General features: G+C 45.6%; 1 protein-coding gene across 2 annotated transcripts in view; it reads left to right on the forward strand.

Annotated features, from left to right (window-relative positions):
- The window catches only part of Lrrk1 (leucine rich repeat kinase 1), a 128,013-nt gene that overhangs the window by 63,359 nt on the left and 40,089 nt on the right, over positions 1 to 24,565 (forward strand). For both annotated transcript variants that reach the window (XM_028776666.1, XM_028776667.1), the window contains exons 7-14: positions 10,976 to 11,202; positions 12,631 to 12,758; positions 12,855 to 13,018; positions 14,452 to 14,589; positions 16,789 to 16,901; positions 18,584 to 18,660; positions 23,651 to 23,780; positions 24,389 to 24,501. In XM_028776666.1, coding sequence (XP_028632499.1) covers positions 10,976 to 11,202; positions 12,631 to 12,758; positions 12,855 to 13,018; positions 14,452 to 14,589; positions 16,789 to 16,901; positions 18,584 to 18,660; positions 23,651 to 23,780; positions 24,389 to 24,501 — 1,090 coding nt within the window. The remainder of the gene's footprint in view (positions 1 to 10,975; positions 11,203 to 12,630; positions 12,759 to 12,854; positions 13,019 to 14,451; positions 14,590 to 16,788; positions 16,902 to 18,583; positions 18,661 to 23,650; positions 23,781 to 24,388; positions 24,502 to 24,565) is intronic.

Raw genomic sequence — 24,565 nt, forward strand, 5'->3', positions numbered from 1 at the left:
ATGTGAGCAGACCCAAGACAACGAACCACCCCAGGAGAACATACACAAACCTAGTAGCAATTACGGTAAACCAATTTAAAGCAACTTAAAGCAAGGTCACCCAGCTATCAAACAACCAAACATAAACAGAAATGCTCAGTGTGACATTTGGCAAGGCTCAGAGCAGGGGGCACACCATCATGTGGCTGGCACTGAAGATCGGTTCCACGTGTGCAAAAATGATTGGCATCACATGACAAAGATTAGTAATTTTTTTTTCTCCCAGGGAATTATTCTGGTTTCAGTATTTCATTTCTGAAATTTATCCATAGGACATAATTCAAAAGATATGTATATAGTGACTGTCACAAACAGCCAAATCCTGATATTTACAAGAAGGAAAATTGAGGAGTAAAGCTTAAATATCCAAGACCAGGGAGGAAAGAGTCCCTGCCTCCTCAACACTTGATACACCCACTTCTTTACACCCCCAAATTACCCTACAGACATCAGCCCCACACAGCATCCTCAGGTAGGTCTTCCTTGATTCACCGTATGGACACACATCTCATTATCTCTCAAAACTTCCTGTCTGCCTTATTCTTAACATCTAGGGTTGACTCTTTGGATGACATTCCTGTGTGATGTCAACTCCACTACCTGAACAGAAGCTTCCTGAAAGCAGCATCCCTGACCACCTTTGCTCACTTCATCCTTGCCATTCAACATAGATTCTGAACAGGATTAGTAGATGGTTGGATGGTTGGATGGATGGATGGATGGATGGATGGATGGATGGATGGATGATGGGTGGGTGGGTGGGTAGGTGGGTGGGTGGGTGGATGGATGGATGGATGGATGGATGGGCAGATGGATGGATGGGCAGATGGATGGATGGATGGATGGATGGATGGATGGATGGATGGATGGGCGGGCGGATGGTTGGATGGGCGGATGGATGGATGGGCAGATGGATGGATGGGCGGATGGATGGATGGATGGATGGATGGATGGATGGATGGATGGGCAGATGGATGGATGGATGGATGGATGGATGGATGGATGGACAATGGATGGATGGGCGGGTGGATGGATGGATGGTGGATGAATGAATAGATGGATGGATGGATCATTGGATGCATGCATGTTTGAATAAGTGGTTAGATGAATAGTTAGATGGGTGGGGGTAGGGGTGGTTTATGGATGAAAGGACAGATGGATATATGGGTGAATGATTGGATGGACGGGTGAATACTTGGCTGCATAAATGGATAGACTGTTGAATTTTTAAATTTCAAATAATGTCCCTTCTGTTTATATGATATCATAGCTTAAATGTACTATGCAAAGTATTCTGCTTTAAACTCTCACGTAAGTGTGGGGCAGAAATTTTGCTTTTACTTAAAAACTGAGGAGCCTGGGGGGGGTGTCTCACAATAATAAGCTGTAGATCTTTGGTAACTACACACAGATTTTTCATTTCTGGCCTTTTCTCTTTCTCAACTGTTAGCAAAGCAGTGGTGGATGATTTTTTACAAATTTCCTCTATTTAGAATTTTAGAATAACTAAAATATTATAAGGAAAAAAGGACATTATTGACTGGGAGGGACCCTGTAACTTTTCAAAAACTTTAGGGGCTTAGTGTAGACTGTATCTGTCATGCAAGAGGCCCAGGTCCTATCATCAGGGTGGAAAACAGGAGAGTTAATGAAGGTAGAGCCAGGCTTTTCCCTAAGAAGTGACTAGTGTTCATCTGACTTAAGGTGTAGCTCTGTGATCCCTTTCCTCCGTAATCAACTGGGGTTGGCAGGGTCTGAGCTAGCACTGTGCTGGTTTTCTGGAGAGACATTAATCGACCCTAGGACTGAAATATTTGAGTTTGGTTTAATTGCAGTCTATTTTTAAAGATGTTATGGCAGTTTTTACATCCATGAACACACATGCAATTGACCTGGAATTTTAATGGCTCTTACAGAATTCCTGGTTCTGACTCATAAAACGAAATGAGCAGCTGTAGCAAGGATTCATTTACACAACATGGGGACTGTTTGTTCTTTAAACTTTTTACTTGAGATCAATTTATATTGAATCAGGAACTTGTGGGAATGGTTCTTTAATTATTTCCCTTGGATGCATCATTTCCCACTTACTTTTACTGTGTCACGTTGGGTAATTTTTCTTTTGGTAAATAAGTCTTGTATTTCAGTGCAGTCAGGGGCTTGTTAGCTGTGACTAGCAATAAAAATCTGCCATATTTTTAACAATGATTTTTACACCGGCTTTTCGACTGCCATATTTACTCCTTGGTTATTAAGTATTGGGTTAGTTTCTTTTTAAATATCTTTTATTCTTTACCAATTTCATGCACATATATTTATGCACCCCAACTCCTCCACCTCCCACCTCCCCTGAACTTCCCCCCACTGTAACTCATTGAACCCCTGATCTTGTTGACCTGGTCTCGTATGGGTAGCCATAGCGTTATTGAGGTCATGGATGCAAATGCAGAGTCATATCCAAAAGATGGCATTTCATAGCATCTATCTCCACCCCTACCTTACATTCATTTCTGCCTCTTTCACTATACGCCCTAAACTTGTGGAGAGATGATATAGGTGTTCCATTTAGGGCTGAGCATTTGACATTCGACTACTCTCAGAACTTTTGCCAGCTGCCCACTGCAGGAAAAGGCATCTCTGGCCAAGGCCGAGAGTAATGCTGACCTATGGTGTAACCCTAAATGTTTAGAAGGCAGTTCCACAGGGGCGTTAAACAAACCAGCAATAGAAGATCCCATGACCTCCCCAGCCATGAGCTTTTGACTGTGTTTGAAGACCTAACTTCTCCCCTGACCTGACTCCACTGTGGAGCCAGACTCAGATCCCACCAGAAAGTGAGCATGTCTAATTTTAAGCTCATCGTTGACGATCAACTTCAGTATCTTTGAGAGCTACTCACCTTGACCTTCCTGATCACACTCTTGCTTTCCGTTCAACTCCATTTTCCATAGTAGCCTGCCTGCCTTTGCTTTTCTGCTCTCTTTCATCCCTCTGTGCTGAGGGAACACAGAGCACTATGGTGTTTCCTTTTTCCCTCTTACAACGGATCAGAGCTGTGTGCTCTCCAATCACCGAGAGGCTTTTGTTGTCCTAAGTTTCTATACTGTTGCTGTGTGTTGGATTTTTTTCTTCTCCTCTCCTCATCCCGTGTTATTTAAAGGGGAGATGTTTCAATGTCCAAATAATTGGACACTGTTTAATCCTCAAAGGTGATCATAGGTGTGATCACCTATGTAGTCGGGAAAGGCGCGAGATACATTGCAAGAGTGCTTTTCCAAGTTTCTTTCCCTTCATATCTCCAGGCTTAACCAGTTGATGAAAGCTTCCTATGTGAAATAGAACGTATTCTCTGTCCTCTGCCCTTTGGTAGCCTCCTGCAGTTACATGACATATAGCTTTGTAAATCCCCCATGGTTCTCTGCATTCTTCATCTTTCATGGTCTATTGTCATTTTTACCTGCACTTTCATTGATTTTTCTGTTATCTCTTTTGCCTTGTGTCAGGACATAAAGATTTAACTTCATTGTAATTTTTATGGTAATAATTTGTCTTTTATCATATCACCTGTCTTGGGTGTCTTTGGATGGCTCTCAGCTTTTCTATAGCCCTGTAAGGATGCAAGTGTGGTAGAGAGGGAGTGATATTGAATGCTGGGCATATAAACTACAGTCCTGAGTCTGTTATAAGACTAGGTCCCTCCCAGAGTTCTTTCTGTGCAGATTGCAGCAGCCTTGCAGGGATGCTATAAATGGTCAGTTGGAAGTACTTTGTGTGCACTGCAAGAAGCTCATGAGAAGTGCTGTCATCGGATGGTAGCTCAACCTCTGGACTACACTCAGGTCTTGATTCTGCTTGTATTAGTCAGGGCTCCTCTGATAGCACAGCCAGTGGAATAAATGGGTAAATAACATAGATAAAAAAATGAATGGATATGTAGAGAAGTTTTAATCCAGCAACATGGCTGCTCCAACAAAGGATCACATCCAAAGATTTGGGTCTGTGAGATTCAACTAGATTGCAGACATAACATACACATTTAATCCCTCTGACTGGAATACAGACATGACCTCAATACTCACCTTTAAGCTAAAACTGTTTATAGAAGGAAATAGCCATGTTTGAAAGTGATAGCTAATTGAAAGGTAGACAAAGTGACGAATCAGAGAAAGATTTGACTAAGAGTCAGAGATAGGATGTGTCCAACTCTCACAAGAACAACACAGGAAAGAGAAGTAGGGAGAGAGAGTCAGTCATCTGGAATCCAGTGCAGTGAGTGCAGGGCAGTGGAGTTGAGTTTATTCCTGAGTTCACCAGTTCAATGCAGGTCAGCAGGAGCAGTTGAAGCCAGAGAATAAGAAGGAGCCAGAAGAGTAGAACAAATTGCCAGAGTTAGTTTGAGGCAAGCAGAACAATTCAGTGAGAAGCTGAGAGAAGGCAGATTGAATCAGTCAGCTTAGAGAGGAGTTTGAGCCAGGATTGCTGTGTTAAACCAGCCAGCCAGAGTTTAGAAAGAACTAGAAAGGGTGAGCTTAGTCAGCACTAAGCCTCTACATCTGGTGAATAAAAATTATTTTTACAGGCTAGATAGATATAGATGATAGATAGATAGATAGATAGATAGATAGATAGATAGATAGATAGATAGATAGATAATAGTGATTAATGGATAGATGGATGGATATCTGGACAGACATGTGATTGACTGATTGATTGATGATTGATTGAGGAGATTAAACTTACTAGGGGAGTTGGTTTGTGTAACTGTAGAGACTTAACAGCCCCTTGATTCTTCTAGCTGGAGGCCATGGGTGTTAATAACATGTCTAGTGATAGACTAATGGGGAGGCCTGAGAACCTAGAGGACCATTAGTGTAAAGCCCCCATGGTGGATTTCTTTTGTCAATGAGGACAAGGGGAATGTCTCAGGCAGAAGGAAACAAAGAAAATGACTTCTGCTTTTCAGTTCCATCTCAGTCCCTGGCTGATGGAACGGCACCTGCCCATGTTGAGGGCAGATGCTCCACATCCACTGATATCCTTTAGACCCTCACAGACACAACATGCCCTACCAGGTTTCTGGGGATTCCTTCATAGAGCCCATGCCTACAGTTAACCTCCACATACCTTACAGTAACGGATAACTGGAGTAGAATTTTCTAATACGTCATTAAACTTGGATGTGAAAGTTATTTTTGTATTTAACATTTTTCAATCATCTGTTTTCTGTGGTAATATTTATTCTACCTTATATGATTAGCAGCTAAGCACTATTGAGTCTGACACTCACAATATATTTTAGCAGACATGTTTCATCAGAACTGATATTATTTTTTTCTCCCATTCAGTCATTGAATTAACTGAGTAACCCCTTTCAGGATTAGGAAAAAAAACCCTCCTCCCTCTCTTGATCTCTCTTTCCCCTGCTTTCTGAAGTAGATATTTTCAAGTCTTTCTTGGGCTTCCTTGTACACCACAGGTCTTCCCTGACCAGGTGGCTGATTTTAGGTCACTTCATTACCCAGTGATCTTCCTTTCTCATCTACTCTCTTGGAAGGTACCCTTTGGTTTTTAAGAATCCATTTCTTCCTTTTGCTTTTCACAAAGGTGTTATTTATGGTCTTTTATTCTGTGTGTGCATGTGTATGCATACCTGCATGCACATGTGTATGTGTGTGTGTGCGTGCATGTGTGTGTCTCAGTTCAGTATGTGTGCGTGCACACACACACACACACACACACACCACAGCACATGTGAAAGTTAACGGACTGGTTCTCTCTTCCTACTATGTGTGTCATACGGATGGAACCTAATTGTTGGTGTCTGTTAATGGAATGTTCTGGATTCTCTGTTTTTGACTCCTTTTCATTAGTTAGCTTTCCTTTACTATATCAGAATACCCAAGAGAAATCAAGTAATATGGAAGGAAGATTTCTTTATCTCAAGGTTTCAGAGGTTTCAGGCCATGATCAGTTGGCCTCGCTGCCTTGGGCCTGTTGCTTGGCATCAGGGTGAGACTATGCAGCAAGAGGCCCATTTGATTCCTGACTGGGAATTGAAAGAAAGAGACCAGAAGAGAAGAGACTGAGTCCAGATATCTTCCTTTAAGGGTGTGCCCCTGAGGACCAGAAGACTTCCCACTAAGTCCCACTTCCTCCTTGCCCCATACTCCCCAGTAACACACTGGAGACAAGGCCTTTACCACTAGACTGCAAGGATGTTCCAGATCTGAACCACAGAACCTTCCGGCTTTGCCTGACTGATTCCTCTGATGGTTTCATCTAGCCTCTGATTGCCACTTGGAAAAGAAGCTAGAACTTTTTGAGATTAAAAAGAGTTACACACCAAGAAAACAGATGGAGAAACAAACAAACAAGTAAAAAAGGCCGGAGATATTGGGAAATAGACAAAGTAACTTAAGAGAGTAGCTAGAGAGCAGACGGTACTCCATCTTTAACTCTACACAGTACTGCAAAAATAAAACCCTCTGGAAGATGCATTTGTTTGTTCCTCCTGATGAAGAATGGACCAGATAGGCTTAGCAAGAGTAGGTACTTATCTAGATAGACATAGTTGCAAAAATAAACCCACATTTCTATAAAAATTAGCATACATATGACTGAGATTATGGCATGCTAAACTCAAAGTCCTGTGACAATTCAAACAAATTCTAATCAGGGACGACAACCAGTTGTCATTTCCTCAATGCTTCCATAACCAAAGCATAGGTAGCTTTAGATGAACATAGATGTTCCTCTCACCATTTGGAAGCCCCAAATTGAAGAGAAGCCATCTTCAGACATACTCTGAGAACATCTGCTGAACAAAGAAAGTTTGGGGGTTGCTGTGGGCCAAGGGCCAACATACAATTCTAGAGTATTCTATGATGTGTTCCTCCATTTTAACAAGTGTGTCACAACTGAACAAACATCTGTTGACTGCCTCTCTCAGTGTGTTGTGTCCCACTGCACTGAACAGTGGTCTGTCCCATCGAGGGGTTTATAGGGGTTATGGGTCTGACTTAGCTGTGAGCCCAGTAGACAGAACTGACATGAACAGCAGATTGGGAATAAGGGAGGCAGATCTATGAATTCTGCCCTGAGGGTCAGCAGAGTCCTGATAAGAAACAAAGGCTTCACTCTACCAAGCTCACCACCTGACTCACGGCTTGGGACCCTACCAGGCCAGTCTCTGAGCCAATGATCCTTTTTCGTGTCTCTTCTGGACCTGTTCTTTAGCCTCTCTCAATGGATTTTAAAGCTAAGCTAAAACCATGGGAGAGTCCAACCCTCCTTTGAATAATTTTTTTTCTTTAGCCAACAGAGTTACAGTGACATAAAAGTAAAAGTAAAGTTCAGCTAGGTGAGGTAAAGGTGGCTCAGTAGGTGAAGGTGCTTGCCTCTGAGCCTGAAACCTTGAGTTCCATCCTCAGGACCCACATGGCAGAAGGAGAGAACTCATCCCTTCAGGTTGTCCTCTGACCTCTATGTGTGCCGTGGTGTGCATGTTCACACAGATAAACACAAACACACTCAAAATAAATAAAATATAGTGAAAAATATTTTGGAGTGGGGAAAAGTGATACCTATGTGGCCAGTAGCTTCTAGAATATGCAAGACAGATAATCCATCTGCGTTATAGCCTCCATCCCCAGATCAGAAGAGCTTTCTCTACAGCACTCTCTGCCCATGGCCCAACAAACATGCACAACCCTTTCAGTTCTTTATAAAAATAAGCTTTTAATCTTATTGTTACTATTGTGTGTCTGTCTGTCATCTGTCTCTACAAAGGTGTGTGTGCGATGGTGTGTGTACAGAATGTTTGTGTGATGTATGTAGGAAAATCTGAAGACAGCATTGGGGGAGCCATTTGATTCCTGGGTGAGAATTGTAAAAAGGAGAGGAGAGCTTGTGTCCCAGTATGACCAGAATGCTTCCTGCTGAGAGGCCTAGCAATTGTCTCTTTCCACCTTTACTTGGGTTCTGGGAATAAAATTCTGGTCCGCAGACTTGGATGGTAAACACTTTTCCCCACTGAGCATCTCCCCAGCCTCCCACCTGACATCTTAACAACCCGAGTCCCAACCATCACCTTGGAAAACAGCTCTCCAAGCCATCCTTTGCTGCCTCCAGGCGCGGGCGGTGCTTCCTGTGTGCTTCCTCTCATTTGGCCAACATTTAAAAGGTTTGGAGACAAACACCGGGACAGTTTCCATCTGTATTCGGCCAGTTCGTGAGGCCTGATGGCTGAGCTGTTGAGCAGTCTGTGCCAGCTGCCTTTGATCTCTCGGTTCAGGCCTCTAGGACAGGGTTATGCAATGGCTGGCTGTGCTCCCTTGGAGCTTGGTTTGTGGTAATTTCACCCAGACTAACACAAACAAGCAACGAGCACTGCAGGCTTGCTGAACCTGTTCCTGTCAAGTGTGCAGATATCGCTGCCATCTGGTGTTCTTTATCTACTCTTTCTGGCACCCCGTGAACACTTAGGCACTCTAGGTACCCATGCACAGAGAATAATAAAACGTGTCAGCTCAAATTTCCAACGTAACCCAAGACCAGGTGGAAAGCTTTCGTGTTTGTCTATGGTATGCCCCATCCCGCCCCGAGTGCATAGTGCTGTGTGCTCATCTGTCTTCCAAGTATGTCATCGTGTCTTCAGACTTCGGCCACTTCTCTCTGGGCATGAGTTTATCAGATTTCAGTTGTGAAGAAACGTGTGGCAGTGGGCCTTAGAAAGAGCTTTAAGAACTGGCAGTACCAATGGCGTTCCCCTGTCCTTTGGGTCTAGTGAGGTTAGTGGTACATGCCACAGTCCTCTATGTGGCTGTTTTTTTTCTGCTAGAAGGATCACAGTGAAAGAAGCCTCTGCACCAGCTCCTGCCTCCGAGTTCCTGCCCTGCCTGAGTTCCTGGCCTGACTTCCTTATATGAACAGGGATGTGGAAGTGTAGGCCAAATAAACTCTTTCTCCCCAAGGTGCTTTGGTCATGGTGTTTCACCACAGCAATAGAGACCCTAACTAGGACACATGCCATGATATAACATTCAGAAATGGTTCAGTAAAGGGTGAAGAATTTTGGTTTTATTTTTGAATGTTTTATTGTGTGTAGGGGGGGGTATAGATGATGGGCACAGGTGCCCTCAGACCCAGAAGCATACCATCCCCTCGAAGCTGGAGTTACAGGCAACTGTGAGCCACCCAACGTGAGTACTGGGAGCCACACTTAGCAAGTGCTTAACTCTGGGGCTCCCCAGCCCCAGAGTGGATGGTTTTGTGTTTGGAAAGAACTGGGAGACAGCCATGGTGGTGATATTTAACAGCAGGTGACTCGAGGTCTGTGGGGTCCATTGGGTCCTAGTTCAACTCTCAGCAAACTTTAGATTTTTCTAGACTTAAAAGTTTAGATTAAGTTCGGAAAGACAGTCATTAAAAGGGAAAAAGGCTGCCAGGGAAACTGAGTGACTTATCTAACACAATGCCAGAGGCTAAGATTTCTCTCTCTGGATCTTAGCTGTTCATCCCTTCTTCATCTAAAAAACCTGAAGAGGGAGAGAAAGGCCGGAGATCATTCTGTCGGAAGGGCCTGCAGGGTACACAGCCTTTCCAGGATTTGGCTAAGGGAGCTAAAAACAATGTGCACAGCACCACCTTGTGGCCAGATATGATCACCTCTCAGCTGCTGCCAATTGCGAAAGGTCCACTTAACAGGCATTACTGGTACCTTTCCCACAGTTCCCGCAGTTCTTACATGTTCCCATTTGTGAAACACTAATTTTTGCTTATATTTCTAACCCTGTGATTTTCTGTTATGGATTTTCAGTTGCTTTGGATATACAAGCCAAAAAACATATTTCTTCTTCCCTGAAACCCAATTGAGTCTCGGACTCTTTGATAACCCTGAAGACAGAGGAAAGCCTTAGTCTTATATTTTTAACCAGGACCCATTTGCTGCCTGACAATGGCAAATCACTAGGATTTCTGACTTTCTCTTTTGAAAAGAAATAAGGAACATGTTCTGGGTGTGCCACAGCAAGAGATTGGACTGTTGTTTGCATGTGGCAGAGACCCAGGGCACAGAGCTCAGAACAGGACCAAGGGAAGGTTTTACTGCATCTTCAATGGAGGTTATTATTGTCCATGGAAATTGAAGACATCTCTGGAAGTAGGGATTCCTGTTTATCTCTGCAGGGGCCATACTTAGCTTCCTCAGGTTGACCTGAACTGGAAGCAGGGCCAAAAATTAGGGAAGTTGTTACTAATATAGTCCTGGGCCGACTGTTGCAGAGGAAATTGGTTAGCTCATTAGGTTGTTCCAGAGATAACAATGGTTATCTTGCTTTCTGGGCTGTTTGCTAAGGGGGTGGGTTTCTTGCTGTGAGTTGTGGACCGGAGTTCTGGATCTCCATTTGGTGGTGTCCAAAGTGTGTCCTGGCACAGTTCTAGGTGGCTGCAGACAGTGGCCACCTAGATCACACAAAGTGAGTCAAGAACAGAGATCTCAGAGCCACATTTGGGACTCAGCCTTCTCCCTGCCTAAGAAGAGGATGTTCAAGCCTCGGGGGGCCTCCTTTGGACCCACATGCCATTGCTGCTTCTCTGCACCTCAGTGTACACCTCTCAAGGGTTGGCTCTGGGCCCACCAGTACCCTCTGGAGGTGACTCAGGGCCATGAGTAGATGGTTTGTACAGAGCACACTTGCCTCCTGCCTGTGCCAGCTACCATGGCAGCAGCTGTGGAGGCCAGGAAGACACAGTCCCTACCTCCCTGTGCCAGCTACCACGGCGGCAGCTGTGGAGGCCAGGTAGACATGGTCCCAGCGTCTCAGGACAGGGTTCCAGCTGGAGTGGGTAGATGGCCTTACTTGAACCTTTTACTCCAGGCCTACCTTGGGCCTGGACTCACCAAACTTACGTGCTGTCCCTTGCTGTGCAACCACAGGCACTCCGTGTGAAATGGTCCCATCTCAGGTTGCCCTGGGTGGACCTGGACTGGCTCTTAGACATCTCCTGCCAGATCACAGAGCTTGACCTCTCTGCCAACTGCCTGCCTTCGCTCCCCTCCATCATCCCATGGGGACTCATCAATCTGAAGAAGCTGAACCTTTCAAACAACCACCTGGGGGAGCTGCCCTGCGTGCAGTCATCCGACGAAATCATCTGCTCCAGGTGGGCCCAGGAGTATGGACAAGGTGCTCTGTGCCCACCCATCAGAGGGTCCTTGGTTGAATTTTATGTTTTGGAAAACTAGCTCGTGGCGGTAGTAAACAGGATGTTCACTCTTACAAGAGCTCACGAGAGCATGGCAGTCAAGATCTCTGACCCCTTAGGAGCCAGAGAAGTCTGAACAGATGGTCTGGGCTAAGATCATCCGTAGCCACGCAGAGCTGTTTGTCCAAAGTACCCAGCTGGATCCTGCTCAGAATTAGAGGACAGTGGTTAGAAGCTTCCTAGGTTGGTAGAAGGGTTTACCCCACCAGAAAAAGCCAGAGGAAAGGGTCAACTAGGGGAATGTGGTGGCGCTTGAACACAGGTCACTGCCTGTCTTTCCTAGAGCCCTGAGCCCTGAGGTGGCCCAGGGAAGGGAAGGACATCTGTCAATTACTTTTCTCGTTGTTGTGACTAAATACTCTGATTACTTAAAGAAGGAAAGGTTTATTCTGACTCACAGTTTGAAGGAGACAATTTAATGTGGTGGGAAAGGCATGGCTGAAGGATCAGGAGGTGGCTGGTCATGCTGCATCTCTAGCTGGGAAGCAGAGAGACATGACTGCTTCTTGGTACTCAGCCTAGGAGCCCCAACCCATGAGATGGTTCCACACACATTCAGTGCCTTCCCATCCCAACTCACCTGATCTGAATGGTCCCTCACAGACATGCCCAGAGCGTTTGACAATCATAATGAACCATCAGAGGACTGTACTTGGATTTTTTTTTAGGATCTGTAGCCACCAGGCTTCATGGCAGAAAGGACTTGAGGTCACTGCCACAGCTAATGCTTAGGCTGGCAAGATTACCCAGTGGGCAGAGATGCTTGCTGTCAAGCCTGATGTCCTAGAACCTACATACTGGCAAGAAAAGAGCTGATTCCTGAAAGTTGTACTCTGACCTCCAAGGGGGTGCTGGGGCACACTGGTGTAAGTTTTAAAAGAAACTGGGAATTTAAATATTGTAAGAGACAAGAATGGTTGGTAAGGGCTTGAAGTTAGTCCTTGAATCTCATAAATAAGTTTTACAAACTGAAAAATGGAAAGAACAAAGGCCATCTGCACAAGCTTCTTAACCTGGGTCAAATGAGCGGGTTTGCAAGCCCTACAAGATTGCAGTCCTGCTCCGTGGCCTCTTGGCAGTTCCAGGGCACTGCTTGTTTTACACAGGCAAAGATTTTAATCCCTGGATATTCGGAAGAACCAGGACCCACCAAAGTCAGATTCCATTGTGATAATGGTTAACCAAATGAGTAAAAAGGCCTCGTAATGATCCCACACATTTTTCAAACTGTGTGTGCAGAGAGAATGCACATGCCTTGTCTAGCGAGAGATCATTACATACTGCTGTTGCTCTTCTGGTCCCTGACTCCCTTCTCTCTGGCCCCAGGTTACTTGAAATTGACATCTCCAGCAACAAACTGTCCCACCTCCCTCCCGGATTCTTGCACCTCTCAAAACTTCAAAAGCTGACTGCTTCCAAAAACTATCTGGAGCGGTTGTTTGAAGAAGAGAATGGTACGTATCTCCATCGATGACCCTGTGTCATTAGCCACTTTCTTGATGGTTGGGACTGCAGTACGTTTGACCTTGCATACTCTTTTCGACCTATAGCCACTAACTGGATCGGCCTGCGGAAGCTACAGGAACTCGATCTAGCTGACAATAGGCTGACAGAGCTCCCTGTCCAATTTATGCACTCCTTCAAGTCTCTGACCTATCTGAATGTCTCCAGGAACAACCTCACCAGCTTTCCGGATCCCTGGTCTTGCCCTCTGGTTTGTATCACGAAAGCCACAGTCCAGTTTGTATGCTGTTTTCTACATTCTCCTGCTCCTCTACATTGTAGCTGTGTAGAGAGACCCACAGCCTCAGTTACAACATCAGTCATGCGGTCTGCAACAGTAACACCTATAAGCCAGGCTTGCCTGGCTGGGGATTAAGGGACACACAGTAGCTGCTACAAAGTTTTGTAAAGCATCCTGACACAGGATGACACAAGGGATGGGAAGGTAGCCCACTTTGGTAAAGTGGCTGCCACATAAGCATGAGTCTGATCTCCAAAAATATACACACACACACACACACACACACACACACACACACACAAGCTAAGTGTGGATCTGGAGAGATGGCTACATGGGTAAAGTACTTGCCATGCAAACATAAGGACCTGCATTTAGGTCCCCAGCCCCCATTTAAATGCTATGCAGATATGGTGGCCCAAATATAAGCCCAGCACCCAAGAAGCAAAGGCAGGATTCCTAGGGCAAGCCAGCTAGCTAGACCAACCACATCTACAAGCTCTGAGTTCAAGTGAGAGATTTGGTCTCAGTAAATGAGGTGGAAAGCAACAGAGGGAGACCTACCATCAACCCCTGGTCTCCACATGCACACATGTGAGCACACATACATACATACATACATACATATATACATACATGTCACACACTTTAAAAAAAAAAAGCCAGTAATGGCAACACTTGCCTGTAATCCCAGCATTGAGAGGCAGGGATAAGAGAATCCCTAGTTGGCTGGTCAGTCTAGACAACTGACGAGCTCCAGCTTCCCTGAGAAACCTGTCCCACAAAAAAGACGGTGGAGCGCTATTGAAACGACTCCCGACATTAACCTCTGGCCTCCACATGTACACGTATGCACGCATGCAAACCCAGACATGCGTGTGCATACCAACACAGATGCCAGAAGGGGTGCAGCTCTCGAGTGCACTGAGAAGTGAGAAGAAGCCGGAGCCTGTACTCATGGCTCTGCAGATTAAAATGAGGCTTTTGTTTCTTGGGAATCTGGCCGGTTGAAACGGATGAATGACATAAGGAATATTTGTGCTTTGTTTCTGTTGGTTTCAAACCAAAGAATAAGCATTTCTAGTTTGGCCGCGTACTTGGGGAAAGCAGTGACTCCCGAGAGCGTGGCTCTGAATCAGCCCGTTATTTCCCAGGACTATGCGCCAGATGGTGAACAAGGGAAAACTGTGAGGCACGTTTGTCTCCCCTAGGAAACCCTGTCCCTGCTCCTGCAGGACAGGACCACACAGCAGACAGGGAGAATTCAAAGCCTCATCCTCACCCAGCGCTACAGTCACAGAGCCCTGTTCCAGTAGCCTCTCTTCTGACATCAAATTTACAAACAGACTTTTGGGCAGGTCTACGCTCAGAAACTTACTTTTCTCCCCCGCTCCTCAAACTCCTAGAAATGTTGTAAAGCCTCCAAAAATGCCCTGGAATCGCTGCCAGACAAAATGGCTGTCTTTTGGAAGAACCACCTTCGGGATGCGGATTTCTCCGAGAACTCTCTGAAGGAGGTGCCCCTGGGATTTTTCCAGCTTGATGTGAGTCCAATGTCACCCGCATTTCTCACTATCACCAGTGGTAAGAAAAATCACTCTGGGCCACGGGGAATCTGTGTGCTTTTTCCCAGTTCTTGAGACAAGTAAGGAGAAGAAGTGAAGGGTAGATTCAGCTATCAGAGACATGCAGTCTTGAGCCAAGATAGAAGGGAAAATAGTCACCAGGAAACACATGGTGCCAGGGAAGGGCTTGTTTGCCTGGGTTAGTCAGCTTCTCATTACTATAACAAACACCCTAAGACAACCAACTTCCATCCATGAAAGGGGCTTGTCTTGGCTCAAGGTTTGGGAAGTATCAGTCCATATACACATCCACCATGTTGGTTTTAGTGCTTTGGGGCCTGTGGTAAGGCAGTGCATCATGGGATAGCAAAGCTGTTCACCTCACAGCCAAGACCTGAACTAACAGGGAGGCAGAAGAGGTGTAGCCCCAGTATCCTCCTCAAGGGTACACCAGCAGTAAGCAGAACACCTTTCCCAGCCCCCAGCTCTAGAAGGTTCCACCTCCTTCCAGTAACTCTGAGAGCCAGAGTGTCCACCTTTATTGTTCCTTTAACATACGGACCTTTAGAGAGCTTCCTCATCAAAAATAACAACCCTCAGGACCTCACTCATGGTGGAACTTTTGTTTTGCTCTTAGCTTTAGTAAAGAATTAACCTAGAGCCTCAGGTACAGCACAAGAGTGCTCAACCGCTGAGCGCTAGCCCTTCGTATCGAAACTTTGAAGATTGCCAGAGAGAGATTCGATCTGCCTCCATCTGGCCTCCAGAGATCCCACTGGGCACCACAAACTCTAGGGAGAGACTTTGTACCTAGAGCACTCCACCATGGCCTACACAGGGTCTTCAGGCCATCTGTGAGCCCTGTGAGGCCCAAAACAAGGAATTGCTAACTGTTCACCAAAAGCGTGAGGTCATTCCCTATAAGGCTTGATGGTGAGCTCACAGACCACATTGCCTGGGAAATGTGACTATGTTTGAACACCCAGTTGTAGCCCCTAACTTTCCCAGACAAGTTGCTCCAGAAGGCCAAAAAACAGCATATATCCTTTCAACATGCATATCTCAGAAAGAGGGGCTATCAGGTCATAGATGCCCTAAGCAAACATGGGACAAAGGAAGAGATCCTTTCATGTGTATTCACGGCTTGGAGAAACTGGAGTGCTGCAGAGTGAGAACCCATGTCGCTGGTCCCCACAGGGGCTGACTGGCCATGGCGTTCTTGTCATTCACCACGTCCCTATTCTGAGTCCGTACCTCACACCAGCACCTTGCGGTATTGCTTGCCCAGCAAAGACGGATGGAGCCTCATTGAATCTCAACACTATGTTCTGTGAAATCCCTGTTTTCTCCTGGTCTCTTTCTCCATATTGGGAATTGAGCCGATCTTCACATCCCAGCCCAAGCCCTGGGCTAATCACTTGGGGAAGCTTTTATAGAAATGCAGAGGGTGCCAACCATTCTGGCCATAGTGGGTCATGACATCAGCCCTTCAACAAGGGAAACTAAAGCACCTATGGGGCTTAATGTGGTACAGCAGTGTGATGGGTCTCTTGGGTCACATGATTGTAGGTGAACCTGTGATAATGGCACCAAGAAACACCAACGTGTGTCTCTGCTACTCTCATTAAAGAAAGACATCCTCCAAGTGAGTAGGGACCGCTGTAAGCCCGCATATAGAAGGCATGGGGATGGATCATGTATGTGGAGATCCCAAGGAGTCCATACTATACAACTGAGGTCACTCAGTGGGCCTGCATACAGCAAGGTGCATAGGGATGAGTCCCCTATGGGGAGACACCTGGGAGCCCATCCTGGACTTCTGAGGACGTGTGGCTAAGGCAGATCACCCATTGTATTGTTGCCTCTCTGGGGACCAACCAAGGAAGAAGTACCCAGTGGTATACTGTATACTCTAGGCAGACACCACTAACCATGACTCTCAAGAATCTTTGGCCTCAGGCCTTTACACTCCTAGTCTATGGTTCTTATTGCCCTTGAGGGAAAGTCTAAATGCGTTGAACAATGCATCTCTGCTTGAGAGGATTATGGGAGTTTCCTAAGTGGAAGTAGGCTGGGATTGTTTGACTGTATGTTGACAGGGAACCTCCTGACTTGTCGCGACAACTTCTCCCTTCCATGTTTAACATCATCTTCCCCCCTCTCTCCTCCCTCTTTCAGGCCCTCATGTTCTTAAGGTTACAGGGAAACCAGCTGTTGTCACTGCCACCTCAAGAGAAGTGGACCTGCAGACAACTCAAGACCCTAGACCTCTCCAGAAACCAACTTGGCAAGTAAGCAGGGGGGCTTGTTACCCCTGGTATATACATAACCACAGATGGGGTCCCCGTGCCCCCAGATATGCTTAACTGCCATCGAGCAGGAGATGCTGAGCCAGGCTGCTGTATCCTGCTTAAGGTGGAATGAAATGCTCCTGTAACAAAACAGTTGTTCACCATTATGGAAGCTGCATGTCTGAGACAAGGGAATCATGGTGCCTACTGAGACCTCCCTCCTTGACATGTTAAGTTGTTAAAGCATCAAGGTAGTGATGGGGCTTGCCTTTAATCTCAGAGCTCAGGAGACAGAGGCAGGTGGGTCTCTGAGTTTGAGGCCATCCTGGTCTACAGATGGAATTCCAGGACAGCCAAGGCTACACAGAGAAATCTTGTCCTGAATAACAAACAAACAGGAAAGTGGCCATCCCCATACATCTCTGCGATCTTTCTCTTTACTGCTGTTTTTTTTCTGGATGCCATCCATATTAGACTTGGGCCCATCCTAAAGAACTCATGCCAACATAGGCACTTTCTTAAAGACCCCAGTGGACAAATGTCCCTTATTCAGAAACGCTTGGGATCAGAAGTCTTTCAACCTTTAGGTGTCTTTGGGATTTTTGAAGTATTTGGATACATCCCAGACATCCTGAGATGAGACCCGAGGCTAAATACAGACTTACATGTGTGTCATGTGCCCCTGTCCACACAGCATGCTTAGTACACCTGAGTTTTAACTGTGATGTAGCTCTGAGGTCAGGTCTGCTGTGTTCTCCTTTGAACACCACACCAGCACTTCAGGGTTAGCCATCTAGATTCTAAACTTTCGGATTAAGGGGACTATTGTGTGACATCTCCTGGGGAGAAATGACTAAACATGTTTCTCCCATATAGGACATTTGATGACAGAACACAGACACAATCCTGCCAAGTCTAGCTTGAAGAACTGGTGACTGTGTTGGGGTTACTTTCAGGACTCTGGGTGAGGCATAGGTGCCAACCTGCAAAAGCTGCATCCTGTTCACCTTATAGGAGCTCCACCAAAGAGTCTCCTCTTCCCCAGCAACGGGGGTTCATTGTATAGCCTGAACAGTTGAGGGCTTATGAATGATAAATTTTTCCCAAGCTTCCTGAGACTTAGAAGTTTCTCTCTTCCATCCAGGAAAAGGGCATAGGTGCACAACAGAGTATTCTAACACATATTCCCAGTTCCAAAATCCAGAGATAAGGATTCCAGGTGACATCAGGTGACCTTCCATCTGCAATTGTTACAGACTCCTGAACATCCTGTCTCTTGCTTCAACCGTGGAAAATGAGTCTTAGAGATTTCAGGTCCTTGGGATCATTGGCTGGTGGTTACTCTGTAACTGCTAAACAGAACACACACTCAAAGGCAGATTCTCTGGTGGCAATGTACCAGCCACCAGAATACCAAGTTCAGGAGTGCTTGCACCTTCTTGAAGCTGGAAAGCCTGAGAATGAAAATAATGTCTGTGGCCGTTAGATTATCCTTTCTAATTGCTTCTTCCAGAAGGCCCCTGTGTTCTCTCAAACAAACTGCAGGAAGGCACAAGCACATGCTGATAGAATTTACTGCCTTCTTCGTGGTTCTATTTCATGTAGTCAGAGCTAATATACTCTGTGACTTTGTCATGCTTGGCCTCAAATTTCTGAGTGTTCTTTTTTTTTCCCCTCCACAGAAATGAAGATGGGCTTAAAACAAAGCGGATCTCCCTTTTCACCACCAGAGGGCGCCAGCGTTCTGGAACTGAGACAGGTGTGTGCTGGGCTGGGAAGACTCAGAGAGCCTGGAGATGAGGCAAGACAGGGTAGTCTTGTATCTTAGTCATATGTTGGGCTTTCCCTTTCCTTTCCCGGTTGGAATATTAGAGATGTTCATGGTCAGCTGAAAAGTCTGCCAGTGTAAATAGTGACTGTTAACACATGTCACTTTGGTACTTGTGTGTATGCCTGTGGCCCTAACTCCCCATCTGAAGTCCAGCAATGCTAATAGCTATCTGCCACATACAGAGAACTATTCTAAACTGTATATGCAGGAGTCTCAGTTCTCACAGAAAGTAGGAAATGTCATCTATGTTGCGCACGAAGAAACTGAGGCTTCACATGGACCTCACTCAGCCTAGAGCAGTGGCTCACAGGATAGTTCCTCACAGGCTGGGAGCCATTTCTAGGTGCATCTGTGGTCAGGTTTGGGAGAACCTGGGCTTTCTAACTTGCTAGCAGTCACCTTCTCAGTTCACCCACACGTGGTGGAAAGTCTCTCCTAACAGGATTCTTTCATCATGAAGAGCCTACCTTCATGACCTTCTGTGACCTAACTGCTTCTTCCCAAAGAGCCTGTCTCTGGATTGAGGACCAGGGCTTCTGCATCCACTCAGTGTTCTTGACTAGTTCGGGTTCATTCGACAGAGCCAGGCTTCCACAGAGACTGGGAGTCCACCTCCAGGGCAGGACCAATGCCATCCAGTCCTTTCTGCTGTACTGGCATCTTCTAAAAGCCATCAGAGGCCACAGCCGTGCTGGCCACAGGCTGAAGTTGCAAGAGGATCTTCCCAGGGCTTGGAAGTAGAACTTTCCCTAAAGTTTCCGTTCTTTTCTCTCACAAGGCAGAGCTAGGTGAGGGGAAAGACATTTTGTTCTTCAGGGAAACTCTCTCCTGTGGTAAACAATCAGGCCTCCTCTGTGCAAGCATATCTTGTGTGCTTGTGTGCATGCATGTGTGTGTCTATGTGTGTGTTTGTATGTCTGTGTATGTGTCAACATGTGTGTCTGTCTGTGTGTGTCTATGTGTGTCTATGTGTGTGTGTCTATGTGTGTGTGTATGTGTGTGTGTTTGTGTGTGTGTTTGTGTGTGTGTCTATGTGTGTGTCTGTGTGTGTCTATGTGTGTGTGTCTCTGTGTGTGTGTCTGTGTGTATATATTTACATTGAGTCCAGAGAACAACCTCAGGTGTCATCCCTCAGGTGCCTTTCTCCTTTTGTGGTGTGTGTGTGTGTTTGTGTGTGTGTGTGTGTGTTTGCATCCACATGTATATATGTATATACACAGTGAACTTATAGATCAGTTATATGTATATGTAGGTTTAATATGAACAAGTATTAATCCCAGCACTTGGGAGGCAGAGGCAAGTGAATTTCTGAGTTCGAGGCCAGCCTGGTCTACAGAATGAGTTCTAGGACAGCCAAGGCTACAGAGAGAAACCCTGTCTCAAAAAACCAATATATATATATGTGTGTGTGTGTGTGTGTGTGTGTGTGTGTGTGTGTATGTGTATGTATATATGAACAAGTAATACTGGCGGAAGAAAATCAAAAATTGATATGAGCAAATGCAGTCTACCTTACTATATCTGTGAAATCAACATCTGTGAGATCAAATAACTGCTGACTGAAAAGTGGAATCAGTACCAAACCTGCACACTTTTCTCTGTTTCCTAAACAGCACAGTATAACAGCTATCCCTGCAACACCCGCAGTGTCAGACAACACAAGTCATCTAGAAATGATTTAAAGGCTAAGCAGGCTTCCACATATGTATGTATGGATGTTGGTGGCTGTTGTAGAAGGAGCATTCTAGAACCAGTCCCTCAGAGTTTCTGAGAGATAACTATGTACAAATGTAATATATGGCAAAGCAATTACAGTGCCGAACATATGTCATTGTAATTTGGTAAAGAAGACTATTTTCAGGTTTTAACACAAATAGTGTTAGTGTAACTAGCTATGAGGAAAGGTGATAGCAACACCCACATGGATGCTTGCATTTAAAAAAAAAATAACACTTTAGAGGACATGGGTGTGGTCTAGGGCTGGGGAAAACCTTTAAAGCAGGCTGGGGAATCTTTTTCATTTTATTTGTATACATGGTCTCACACTTTAGCCTGGGCTAGCCTGGAGATTCGCTCTGGTGCCTCAGTGGCAGTTGTTCTCCCTCGGCCTCCCATGTGCTGGGATGATAGCAGTGGGACACCCTGTCCTCAAAAGTCATCATTTTAAAGCCCTAAATAATGGCTTTGCAAAAACTAACAAATTTTATTATGCAAAAGACATTACGGGCAAAAGCTTACTGCAAATATTCTGAGAATTACTTCCCATAGAAATCACTGTGACACAGATTGGCACACAAGTGCCTAATATACAAAGAATGCTTAAAATTTATTCTCGTGTGTGTGTGTGTGTGTGTGTGTGTGTGTGTAAATGATAACCTCATAAAAAATGACAACAAATAATAAAGTTTGGAAAAATAGATCCAAACAGCCAGGAGACAGATACGAAGATATAGTGTCATGCTAGAGGAAAGTACAGTTTACAAGTTTTCATAATAGGGCCGTTTTGTTTTATTTTGTTTTTTTCTGGATGCAAGTATAGAACCCAAGGCCCCAGACATGCTAGGCTACACTAAGCCATCCCTCAGCTCAGCTGTCCTTTTATAAATGAAGGCCCCTCAGCCTTGGGAAGCTGAGTGCAGATGTAGGGATTTCACTTGGAAACAAGAAGCAAACACCATCTTTTCCCTGGTGCCAAGTAGGAAAATGGACAGGAACATAGGCTAGGAACAATCTCGGTCACTTGAGCCACTTGCTGGTGGCCAACTTTGTGTGGTCTGCCTTCTACTCAAACATGTGGGGTCCTTTTGGGGACCAAGGCGATGGCACTGGAAGGTAAGCACATTGCTTAGTGGGGTTAGCGACAGCCTGTGGAAACTGCTGCATAGGAAGGTCAAGCTGCATAGTGAGAGACCCACTGGAGTGAGTTGGCAGACAGTTGAGGGGGGCCCACCTTGAAAGGCTGCTTGGCAGAGGGAATCATGGCAGTGGTAGATGACAAAGGCCTCCTGAGTTTTCAATTGTGTTTGGAATGCTGAGGGCCACCCCTGAGCGAAATGAAGGCAAAGATGGGCTTGCCAGCCCTCGTCCTCAGTGGCGTCTGTCTCTCAGGGCGGCTGACCGGGGTAAAGAGTTATCTATAAAGGACGACTTGTTTGCATGGACAGTTAAATTCCAGGGTGGTTTATGTACCTTCAGTCAGTCATGTTTGTTCAGTTGCCTTGTCCAAAAATAATTTGGATGATCGTTTTTACGGTAAAAATTCAGACGAGTGGTGTCATAAATAAGTTATGAATAAATAACAGTTCATAAATACCTCGAGCTGTCTTCTCTCCAACCCAGTTTCCACAGTTTTCGACAGTTGGCTGGGGTGTGACAGGTGTTGCCTCCGTTCTGAGCTTATTCCCCTCATCTGTCACTTAAGGAGCTTTCATAAACACCAGGGTGAAACTTCAGACTTGGCCAGCTCTGTAGCCAGCTGCTCAGTGTTCCCTTGCTGGGCAAGAGAGCACACCTTCTCCCATTAGCTCCCCTCCCAGGAAAAATGTGAAGCGGTTTCATTGAAAGGGGAAAGAATGCACTTTTGCCTTAGCAAGCCTGCTGCAACTTTATTTCCACAGCTGCAGGGAATCCTGCTAAGAGCTTAGTGAGCTGGGATTGGTTTCCTAAGTGTTCATCTTAGTAGTCTGGCATCATCTCTCCTAGAACGTTCTCTGAGGCCAGGTTACCCCATGACCATCAGTACTACTGCTCCATGGATGGAGAGGTCCCAGCGTTAAGGGAGGGAGGGAGGTGTAACTAGGTAACCCAACATGATTTCAGCCCCCCAAAAGAATGTTGCCTTCTCTATCCACTACATAAAACAATGTTGCCTTCTCTATCGGCTACATCTTCTGTGGTTGGCAGAGCATCCCAGCAGGGGACTTTGGGGCAGTGCATGCATCTCGGATTCCCTTATTCCCAGTGAGATATCCTGTCGATTCTCCTTGCTTGTCAGAGGAGGGGCTGAAGGAAGGATAAAGGTTGCTCAGAGATCCTGCTGTAGCCTAAACCGCTGAATCCCATTAATGTGGCTTTCCGAGCTCTGTATGACATTCTTCCTCTGCACAAAGGCTCGGGTGCTGTGGAAACAGCAAGTGTGACGTGATCTTAATGGTAATCTCATCATTAGCCTCAGGAATGAACTTGCTTGAATACTAAAAAGCTGGCTGGTCTCTCAAGGAGTAGCATCTTAAGCAACTTTAAAAAAAAAAAAAACAAAAAAAAAAACAAAAACCAAACAAACAAAACACCTTGGCTCCTAATATTTTTCTTTGTTGATTAGCTTGTCGATTAGTACAGGGATACTGCTGCGTATTTTAAAATAAAATGAGTAGTTGGCCTTCTAGTAAGTTATTTCTCTAGACTTAACTATGAGCTTGTGTAATATGGATGCATGTATGTGTGTCTGTGCATGTGTGTTGTATGTGCATGCATGTATATAACACTCATGTGCTGGGGTAATACATGTGTGCATATCTGCAGACGTTTTCTGTCACACCATTAAGCCTTTTTAAGGACATGGTTCTATAGCTGGCTGTTCCAGTTTTCTAGAAACCATCCCATTACAAACGTACATGTGACCTCCACTGTGCTTTGTAAGCATTGCCTATTATTCCAGTGTTTTAGCAAATCCCCTGTGGACATGTAGCAATGAAATACGTGTCACTCTCTCATGTCTGTGCTATTGCAAGCAGTGTGTCACTGGGCGTCGCCATCTTTGCAAAATCTTTGTCACGTGTGCATACAAGGGAGGCTGGAGATGAGCACTGTAGGTTTCCCAACATGCTCTCCAGACATTACAGCCATTTGTATGGCACCTCCACACTACAGTTGCCCAGAACCATTGAGAAGCATGGTCTCTCTTGACTTTTCTTGGCAGCCTCCCTTCTGGAATTCCCAGCTTTCCTAAGTGAGTCTTTGGAGGTCCTTTGTCTGAATGACAACCATCTTGACGCAGTTCCTCCATCGGTCTGCCTGCTGAAGAACCTCTCGGAGCTCTACTTGGGCAAGTAAGTTGGTGTTGAGGGCAGGAGCATCTCTGTGAGGCAGAAGCCTTCCCTTTCATCAAGAGGGACCAGGCAGAAGGTCTATCCAAGAAGCAATAGCAGGGATTCCAGACTGGGTTTGGAAGGCAGAGAGAGGAAGATGAATAGCCATAGTTTCCTGCATAGCTGGGGGACAGTGTGGAGGACGGCTACATCCCTGACTCCTTTGTGTACTGAACTTTATGGTATGTCAGGTCCTTCCTGTCAGGACCTTAAGCAGCATGCAAAATTTGAGTGCCATAGAATGTGTTGCCTTAAGGTTGACAATGTAGAGTCTAGAAGAGGAAGTAGTGGCCGTCTTAATAGCAGTTAAGGAGAGGGGGTACGCGATGGATGAAGACTCAGTCTGAAGCTGTGGGGACCCACAGAAGACAGCACTAGTGTTTTCATTCCTGATAATGCAGGGACATGGTGGGCTTAGTGTTTAAATGGGATATTGAAATTAAGACCTAAGGCATGTAGCTTGGAGTGGAACTTGGCAGTAGCCACCACAGGCGGGGACGGCTTATGAGAGCTGTAGGCCTGTGTCTCACAGCCTATGTGTTTCTCTCACACGGACTTGTTCACTTCAGTAACCCTGGCCTCCGAGAGCTCCCTCTGGAGCTAGGCCAGCTGGCAAACCTGTGGCAACTGGACATTGAAGATCTGAACATTAGCAACGTGCCTGCAGAGGTCAGGAAAGAAGGTAGGGCCTCTTCAACTCTGTTCCGCTTACCACCTTAGAAAGATAACTTAGGTTCCCTTGGTAG

The sequence above is a fragment of the Grammomys surdaster genome, unplaced genomic scaffold (genome assembly GCF_004785775.1).
Source record: "Grammomys surdaster isolate TR1022 unplaced genomic scaffold, NIH_TR_1.0 271, whole genome shotgun sequence".
NCBI classification, from domain to species: Eukaryota; Metazoa; Chordata; class Mammalia; order Rodentia; family Muridae; genus Grammomys; species Grammomys surdaster.